At 37.1% G+C, this 10,228-nt stretch overlaps 1 protein-coding gene across 1 annotated transcript in view; it reads right to left on the bottom strand.

Moving 5' to 3' along the window:
* LOC131188884 (myeloperoxidase-like) overlaps nt 1-6,915 on the bottom strand; it is a 34,902-nt gene extending 27,987 nt beyond the window's left edge. Inside the window, exons 1-4 of the mRNA XM_058164520.1 lie at nt 6,845-6,915; nt 4,575-4,652; nt 3,414-3,507; nt 2,239-2,414 (exon numbers count right to left, since the gene is read on the bottom strand). Coding sequence (XP_058020503.1) covers nt 2,239-2,414; nt 3,414-3,507; nt 4,575-4,652; nt 6,845-6,851 — 355 coding nt within the window. The 5' untranslated portion in view covers nt 6,852-6,915. The remainder of the gene's footprint in view (nt 1-2,238; nt 2,415-3,413; nt 3,508-4,574; nt 4,653-6,844) is intronic.
* Nucleotides 6,916-10,228: the final 3,313 nt, after the last annotated feature.

Raw genomic sequence — 10,228 nt, forward strand, 5'->3', positions numbered from 1 at the left:
GAAGACGTTTTGCTTCTCATCCCAGGAGCTTCTTCACTTCTAAAGTGAAGAACTGAAGAAGCTTCTTGGATGAGAAAGGAAACATCTTCAAGAAAAAAACAATGTCCAGTTGCCTTTTTAAAAAGCATCTTTAGGTCAAAAGTGAAACATTTTCCTTTTTCAGAGGTGTTGGATAGCTATTAGATACCATTCATAACAACTCCAACCAACCATTCTACAGTAATCAGTAATTTACTTAGTGGTTGCATTCCTAAAACATGCTAAACTTGGTTAATTTTGATTGGTTCATTTTTTTTTGTCTGTGTGTGAAGCTTAGCAGGTTATGTGGCTGCTTTAGGAGTCAAGGTATTATGCAAATTCAGAAAAATGGGTTAAATAGTGGCCAAGTTAAGCATGCTGTTCAATACCAGCCATCCTGAAGTCTTCAAGTCAATCCATTGCTCAATGTAGGATCTGCAAAGCAGAATACAAGTATAGCATCTCTGAAGCATGCCTGCTTGGGTAGTCCTTAAATGACTTCAAGGTAGAAGAGCCCATCATCATATGATGTTCCATTGATTAGCAGCTCTTACAGGGTTGGGTTTATGTGTTTTTTTTGGTCAGCTCCCAATCTCTTTCTCTTTAATTTCCATCCATTGATCTGAGTTCTATTTTAGGAACAATTAAGAATACTCTAATCTAGCTTCTACTACCAATTTGAAGATCTTCTTTTCTCTAAAGTTAAGTATACCTACCCCTTGGGTAATGTTAATAAATAGGAGTTAATTTTTAACTTCCCACCCTCTTAGCCATTCTTCTCTGGATCATCTCCAATTTCCCAATGTTCTTCTTAACATGTAATGCTCTTATAGGTTTTGGTAAAGCACTATAAAAATAATCGTGATATAATTATAGGTATATCAGCATTAAGGTTTCTTTCTGCCATAACCTGCAGAAATTTATTTATTTATTTATTTATTTATTTTATTTATCAAATTTTATTTATCAAATATTTATTGTTTGTTTATATTTCATATTTCTAAACTGCCCGTCTCCCTTAAAGGGGGCTCTGGGCAGTGTTTTAATTCAGTCTCATGCATTATTATGCAACAGAATCTGTTTAACACATCATAAAAGCTATTGAAAATGTTAAACAAAACAAAAGGGTCTTCGTGTTTCATAGGACGAGATTTGGGGGGAAAAAACAGTCAAAAGCATTCTCTGAAAAGTTTTCTCATGAAATTGTCATGAAGACAGATGTTTTCATATAAAATATTAGCTTCTTACAAACTATCATTATCCATGTCTTTTTTGGTTGCCCCACCCAGCCATCAACTGACATCTAACATAAAATGATTAAATTCTTAGATTAAAAAAAACATTCATCTTTTGCTTCCTCTTTGAAAATGATTGGACAAGAAATGTACATGTACTCTGTGGTCAAAATGAATGGGTAAATCTGTCAATTCAGTTCTCAGTTCCTCATATTTAGTTCATCTTAGGCTTCTACAAGTTTGAGATTTTAAAAAAAATAGATTGCAGGCATCTTTTAAAGCATTTTTGCACATTTTTGCAGACCATACAGACAAATGCACGTTGTTTTTGCAAAGCTTCTCCTAATAAATCTGTATCTGTCGTTCCAGGAACGGGTGTATTTCCCTTCATATTGGTTTGTTCTCCACTAGGAAAAACCGCATTGCAAGAAGTAGAGAAGAGTAAATGTTAATGCACAACCTACTTTCCGTGAGATGGTAATGCGTGAGGCTGCATGCTTTTGAGCGCTATTTATATTTTAAAAGTTTACACTATAAACACTGGGGTTGGAGTTTTCAAATTGACACACTCAGCATTAGCATTACTTTTGATCTGTCTGCAATAAACTAAGTTATTGTGGAGGTTATGATGTGCAAATAGCAAAGAATGTAAATTAAGCATGGAAGAAAACCCAGCATTTTATTTCCCCTACTTTTGGTTACTTTCTGGTTACTTTTGTTTACTTTTTCCTGCCCACTTAGCAATTCGAAAGCATGCAAATGCAAGTAGATTAATAGGTATCATTTTGGTGGGAAGGTAACAGCATTCTGTCCACTTTTGGTGTATAGCCATGCTGGCCACATGACCACAGAAAATGCCTTCAGACTAAGCTGGGTCCCTTGGCCAAGAAACACTGTGAGATCAGCACTGTGCCCTAGAGTTGAACACGACTGACAAGGAAAACTTTACCTGTACTTTTGGTTAGTGTCAAAGTATGCAAAATACCTGTGATATTGAATTCCTGAGGATATACATCCTGCAGCTTCTCTTTCAAGAGGTCCAAGGTCACCAGCATATATTGAGCAGCTTTCACATGAAACCGAGTTTTTCCTACAGGTTGTTTGAAAGACACTAGGATTTCTGAAGGACGTATTGTCTTTTTCTTTAGTTTTTCTTCTAACCTGGTGAATCGGAAAATACCTACATCAAGACCGCAGAATAAAAGTCCCCCCCCTGCAAGGTGTGTGTTACAATGACCCAGCCAAGGATGCTAACTTGAGAGGCAGTGACTGTTTTGTATTATCTAATGAAATCTAGGGATGAACTACGGCTCTATAATCCTAATCTAATACTTTATATTTCTTCATGTTAATCATTCGCCCTTTGATTTCATCCCATTGGCTAAAATGAATATTATCATCTTGATGTTGTAAGGCTTTTGTGCAGGGGTGAACTTATATCTGTTATCTTATACATGCTTGACAAATAAATAAAAAAATAAAAAAGAGAATGCAAACATATGCGCATGCATGTGTACGAGTGAGTATCAGGGGTGAAATCCAGCAGGTTCTGACAGGTTCTGGAGAACCGGTAGCAGAAATTTTGAGTAGTTCAGAGAACCAGTAGCGGAAATTTTGAGTAGTTCGGAGAACGGCAAATGCCACCTCTTGCTGGCCCCATAGTGGGGTGGAAATGGAGATTTTGCAATATCCTTTCCCTGCCATTCCCACTAAGCCACGCCCACCAAGCCACACCCACAGAACCAGTAGTAAAATAAATTGGATTTCACCATTGCTTCTGTGCCTTTAATGACCCGCAGGCAGGCAAATGGTACACCTGTATTTTGATTCCAATTGTATACTGCTAAATCAATTTCGTACCGTGAGATTTTCAATCACAATGAAAAATAAAAACATCCACAATTCAAAAGCTGCAGCAAAACATGCACAATGAAGATATGGGATGAAAACAGGAATAGCTAAACTACTGAATCAGTTTGTAGCTGGCAGAAATATCCATGTTTTCCAAATGAAACAACATGGCACATTGCCTGAATTTTTGTCTGAATATTCATACGGAGAAGTCATCTAGCAAACAATGCAGCAAATCTTCATCAAATAGAGCAGACGGGAAAAGGCAAACATAAACCTGGCTTCTGGGACATTTGTACAAAATCTTACCGGTTGTGGGTGTATTCATAGGCCGCATCAACTAATATCTTGGCTTCTTCCACATTCTGCAGAAGGAATCGAGGTTCCAGTTTCTTTGCAGTCTCTAAAAGAGACACTTGGTTTGGATTTTGTTGAAGGAGACACTTCAGTCAAATCCCACAAAAACAAACTAATGAGAATATAACTTCCCTAACCTGAATTCCAACAGTTATATTCCAGCATATCTAGAAGCCACCATCTTGAAGAAGCCTGTTGTAATATTAGTAGTATATTTCATTAAGTACCGTAATCGTCTATTTAAAGTGACTCTATGCTCACACAGTACTTTAAACCTTGTCAGTTACTAATGTTATGGATGGGTACCTGAGATCTACCAGGAAAACCTTACATAGGTCATGTCTGTGTAAGAGGTTGTTTAGGGCAGGGATCTCCAACCTTGGCAACTTTAAGCCTGGAGAACTTCAATTCCCAGAATTGAAGTCCGCCAGGCTTAAAGCTGCCAAGGTTGGAAACCCCTGGTTTAGGGTGCATATCTGTTAGTGGCCCTTCTCTATACTGTGGTGCCACCAAAGATTTGGAAGAGACTCTAACCATGAGTATCGATGGAGGGAATGTGTGACGGCCCGTGTGTCATATGCTTTCATGCCAGGGATGCAAATTATATACAGCATTCATGTGATATGGCATGTATCAATTCCATCATTTTCACAGAGATGCTCTTATGCACAGACATTATTTTGGCAGCTATTAGAAACATCTGCTTCCAATGAGAGTTGTCCGTAAGGGAGATCAAAATAATCAAGATAGCAGCCACACAACTGGGTGTTGAAGTCTACAGCTCTTATAGCCGCCAAGGTTCAGAAATACTGCCTCAGGAATATTTGGCAGACCTGTGAGTCTCCACTAAGAAAGGAAATACAGACTGAATTTCTGCATCCGTTCAAATGTTAGCAAATTATCCTTAAATAACCATGTGGTTGTTTTTTCTGCTGTAGTGAGTTGTTCACACTGAGGCAATCAAAAACACTTGGAAAACTGCATTTGGTTCCTGTAGCTTGTTCTTAAATGATGAAATATTTAGGCTGCATTTTTACAAGTGGGGACACATGCAGACCTCTACAGACACTTTAACCCAATTTTAACAAGTGGTTCTAAAGTGAAAGGCCTTACCTTGTAGAGAAAGATTATCTGCCACATGAGGCTTCACTGCTATTAGAATACCCAGAAGAGCAAAGAGCAGCCTCAGGCCTTGAAGAAAGCAGAGGTTTGATGTGAGTTACTCACAAATCATTTGGGAAAGTAATCTTTAATTGTCAAACTGAATTTTAATATGAATTTAGAATGTCAGAAGCCAGTTACTCCAGAGTCTAGATCCACAAAAAACACTTTTAAAAGGTTAAAGAAAAGGGTCCGACAATTACAGCTGTGCCGCACGATCATCAGAACCTTTTTTTTAACCTTTTAAAAGTATTTTTTTACTATCAGCTCTGGCAAATAGGTAGTAAAAAATGCTTTAAAAAAGTAAAAACAAGGCTCCAGCGATTGTTTGGCACAGCTGTGATCGTCGAAGCTATTTTTTTACTTTTTTAAAGCATTTTTTACTACTTATTCACCTGAACCAGTAGTAAAAAAATGGCTAAAAAGTAAAAAAAAAGTTCCGACAATCAGCTGAGCAACGCAGGATCATCAGAACTTTTTTGTTTTACTTTTTAAAGATTTTTAACTATCGGTTCTCCAGAACCGGTAGTAAAAAATGCTAAAAAAAAAAGTTCTGACTATCGCATGTCGCTCAGCTGATCATTGGAACTTTTTTTTTTTTACATTTTTTACTACCAGTTCGGTGAACCAGTAGCAATTTTTACTACCTGTTTGGGCGAACTGGCCTGAACTGGTAGCATTTCATCCCTGGTGGGTGTGGCCAACATGTGACGCATCGGGGCCACGGACTGCAAGTTTTACACCCCTGGTGTAGAACATTTTCATAGCCTCATCCAACTATGGTTGAAGTCAAGTAAAGCTCTGTCCAGTTACAATTATTGTAAACCAATTATGATAGGACCAATGATGGTAGGAGGAGCTGTCTGGAATCACCTTGTAGAAGGAAATGGACAGCTTAAAAATTTAATAAATAGAACAAATGACTGCAGCTGTCACTATAAATTGCTATTAGGCAAAAGAGTGAGTCATGTTATTTAGCCATAAAAATATCAAGGAATGTTATTGTTCTTCAAGAACAGAATGCAAAGTTCCTAAGTCTAAGCTAATCATGCCAAAGGAAAAGTTAAATACAGAAAGGTTTTTGTTATACACTAGAAATCTCACTCTGGAAATATTTTAAATATTAACACTATGTACCTATTAGAACTGCAGAAGAAACATTTGCTACCAATCAGCCTTCCATTGAGGATCTGCATACTGCCTGAGTCAAAAAGAGGGCTGTGAAAATATTTACAGACCCATCACATCCTGGACATAAACTGTTTCAACTCCTACCCTCAAAAGGACGCTACAAAGCACTGCACACCAGAACAACTAGACAGAAGAACAGTTTTTTCCCGAACGCCATCACTCTGCTAAACAAATAATTCCCTCAACATTGTCAACCTAGTTACTAAATCTGCACTACTAATTAATCTTCTCATTGTTCCCACCACCCATCTCCTTCCACTTATGAATGTATGACTGTAATTTCGTTGCTTGTAGCCTTACAATTTATATTGATACTGTTTCCTGATTGCTTATTTGTACCCTATGACTATCATTAAGTATTGTACCTTATGATTCTTGATGAACATATCTTTTCTTTTATGCACACTGGGAGCACATGCACCAAGACAAATCCCTTGTGTGTCCAATCACACTTGGCCAACAAAGAATTCTATTCTATTCTATTCTATTCTATTCTATTCTATTCTATTCTATTCTATTCTATTCTATTCTATTCTATTCTATTCTATGATCATCTCATAAATATTCACAAAAGCTTGAAATACAAGGTAGTTTAGCCTTATTGGCATGTAGATACTTTGCTTCTATCCTATTTGTCAAACTTACCTAAAACTCAAAAGCCTGCAATCAGCCCTGATTGAGCAAAGCTGATGTGGGGGGAGGGAAGACTTCCTTTTATGCTGTCACTTAAAGATGCAATGGTTTTGCTTCCCACTGTAGCTTTCCTAATCAAAACAGAATGGCTTCATCCAATGTGATGCTCTCCAGATACTTTGAACTACAATATGCACTTTTTCTTATCTATCAGAATAGGAGCTGTAATCTAACATATCTGATGGCCCTCCAGTTGAAGAAGGCTGAAATAGGGAATTTTACAAGTTAAGGAGATCTAATATAAAATGGAAGGAATGGAGAACACTCAAGTCCATAAGGTAGTTTCTGAGCAATGCACTAAGATAATTAATTTTAAGAAGCATTTCAAAACCACTTACTTGCCATCTTCTCCAGTTCTGACCCTCGATGCCTGGAAATCAACTATTTTCTGGAAGATGGGAGGAACCGTTTACAGAAGAAAAGTCACACCCCTTTTCTTTTTCCCTCCTTTTTAAGACACATCCTACTGATAATGCTCTAAAAATGTAGAAGAGTCATACAGCAGCTTTCCTGGGGTTTTAAATAATAATAATAATAATAATAATAATAATAATAATAATAATAATAATAATAATAATAATAATAATAATAATAATAATAGAGTTGGAAGGGACTTTGAAGGTCTTCTAGTCTAACCCCCTGCCCAGGCAGGAAACCCTACACCATTTCAGACAAATGGTTATCCAACATTTTCTTAAAAATTTCCAGTGTTGGAGCATTCACAACTTCTGCAGGCAAGTCGTTCCACTGATTAATTGTTCTAACTGTCAGGAAATTTCTCCTTAGTTCTAAGTTGCTTCTTTCCTTGATTAGTTTCCACCCATTGCTTCTTGTTCTACCCTCAGGTGCTTTGGAGAATAGTTTGACTCCCTCTTCTTTGTGGCAATCCCTGAGATATTGGAACACTGCTATCATGTCTCCCCTAGTCCTTCTTTTCATTAAACTAGGCATACCCAGTTCCTGCAACCGTTCTTCATATGTTTTAGCCTCCAATCCCCTAATCATCTTTGTTGCTCTTCTCTACAAAAGATCTTGTCTATAAAAATCCAGAGGACTAGTGGAAGAAATCAATTTCTCTGACCTCTGCCTTTTTGCTATTACGGTGGTCCAGGATTTTGCAGGCCAGATTTGGTGTCCTACTTTTCCCCAACCTGGCATGTTTTTGATGTGCTGCAACCCAAATGCTTCTGGAAAGTATCTGGTAGGCTTTGGGGGAACAGAGCAACAACTCCATTCAACTCAAGTTATTTCATCTTGAAGGGCAGCAAGGACCTGCTTAATAATCTATGGGAGAGACAGGATCAAGTCATGGCAGAGCAAGGAAGACATTGGGAAGTTGGGTTTGCACTATCAAAAGTGAAGATCAATTATTCTGCAAGGTCAGGAGAGGGATGCTGCGTGCACTGAAGAAACCCCGCCAAGAACATTAACAACAACAACAAAAAACCTCAACAAGCTTTAAATGTGTAACATGATATTTTATGTTTAAAAATACATCGATTCTTCCACACTCATCACATTAGTTCCTTTTGGGGAAGCAATTTTATGCAAACCTTGGAAAAAGAGCAAGATATAATGAACAAATAAAATAAAGGCAGGAGCTGAAAGAAATGGAAACCTAAATCAAATTCATGCCAACACCATTCACTATTCTTCTTCATACCTTCCTATCATTGTTTCCACCCATTTCTATGGACCACTCCCCACATTAACATCTGTTCTTTAAACATCTCATCTCTCTTCTTCAGCATCACGTCCATCACATGCAGCTATGATCTTCCTTTTTCTCTCAACCCATTTCCTCTTTCTTCATATATTTGTTTTACATTTTGATCCTTATTAACACTTTCTGACCAAGCCATCTCAATGTAAAATATTTCTTTCTTTTGTATTCTATCCACATTTATTTATCAGCCACACATTCTTATGTTGACCCTATCACTTCTTGCTTTATCACATATTTTTTTTGACTTTTATTCAAGTTACCTATGTTTCTTTTGGCATATCTAACTTTCACTTCCTTATGACAAAATGGGCAAAAGGACACAGTTATGCACAGCTCCACAATGCGTTGGACTATAGAATACCCATTACGTTTCTGACGGCATTTGCATGTCATAGCATTTCTCCATCTATTTTTTTTCCCAGTCAGCCCTGGTCTTTGACACATTAACTTTCAGATCCATCTTCCTTGTTACATGCTTGATATTTGCGGCAGATAATTCAGATTCTCAGTCAACAATGCAGCATAATCTGCGTATAAAAGTACACACAGTCATATCAACCAAAGTTATTGCAAATATTCCTTCTTCATTTATCCATAAATATATAACAAAGGAACTTCTTACATATTTATCCTATTCCCTGTTTTCCACTCTTATTCCATTCCATTCCATTTATACTCACACATCCTTTATTTCCACTAGATAAATCGTGTGCTATTAAATCAGTGTTGACTCCTAGCAACCACATAGACTTTTTCTAAAATGATTTGTCCGCAATCTGACCGTTCAGGTCTCCCAATGGTGCATGCTATAAGTAAGTCCATTTTTCTCAGCTGCTAGTCATTCTCTTTTGTTCCACGTTTTCTACCATTAGGAAAGGTGCTTTTTCAAGAGGCAACTGGATTTTCTGGTTTTTCTTTGAAGATGTTTCGCTTCTTCAGCTGTTCTTGGATGAGAAGAAAAAACAAGAAAATCCAGTTGCCTCTTGAAAAAGCACCTTTGGGATATCCATGACCTGGACGAACTATTTACTTAATCTGCACTACTATTAATCTTTTTGAATAGAATAGAATAGAATAGAATAGAATAGAATAGAATAGAATAGAATAGAATAGAATAGAATTTGTATTGGACAAGTGTGATTGGACACACAAGGAATTTGTCTTGGTGCATATGCTCTCAGTGTACATAAAAGAAAAGATACGTTCATCAAGGTACAACATTTACAACACAATTGCTGGTCAATATATCAATATAAATCATAAGGATTGCCAGCAACAAGTTATAGTTATACAGTCATAAATGGAAAGAGATTGGTGATGGGAACTATGAGAAGATTAATAGTAGTGCAGATTCAGTAAATAGTTTGACAGTGTTGAAGGAATTATTTGTTTAGCAGAGTGATGGCCTTCGGGGAAAAATTGTTCTTGTGTCTAGTTGTTCCGGTGTGCAGTGCTCTATAGCGTCGTTTTGAGGGTAGGAGTTGAAACAGTTTATGTCCAGGATGCGAGGGGTCTGTAAATATTTTCACGGCCCTCTTCTTGATTCGTGCAGTATACAGGTCCTCAATGGAAGGCAGGTTGGTAGCAATTATTTTTTCTGCAGTTCTAATTATCCTCTGAAGTCTGTGTTTTTCTTGTTGGGTTGCAGAACCGAACCAGACAGTTATAGAGGTGCAAATGACAGACTCAATAATTCCTCTGTAGAACTGAATCAGCAGCTCTCTAATGCTCTCTAATCTTCTCATAGTTCCAATCTCTTTCCACTTATGACTGTATGACTGTAACTTTGTTGCTGGCAATCCTTATGATTTATATTGATATATTGACCATCATTTGTGTTGTAAATGTTGTACCTTGATGAACGTATCTTTTCTTTTATGTACACTGAGAGCATATGCACCAAGACAAATTCCTTGTGTGTCCAATCACACTTGGCCAATAAAAAATTCTATTCTATTCTATTCTATTCTATTCTATTCTATTCTATTCTATTCTA

This window comes from Ahaetulla prasina, chromosome 1, assembly GCF_028640845.1.
Source record: "Ahaetulla prasina isolate Xishuangbanna chromosome 1, ASM2864084v1, whole genome shotgun sequence".
Taxonomy (NCBI): Eukaryota; Metazoa; Chordata; class Lepidosauria; order Squamata; family Colubridae; genus Ahaetulla; species Ahaetulla prasina.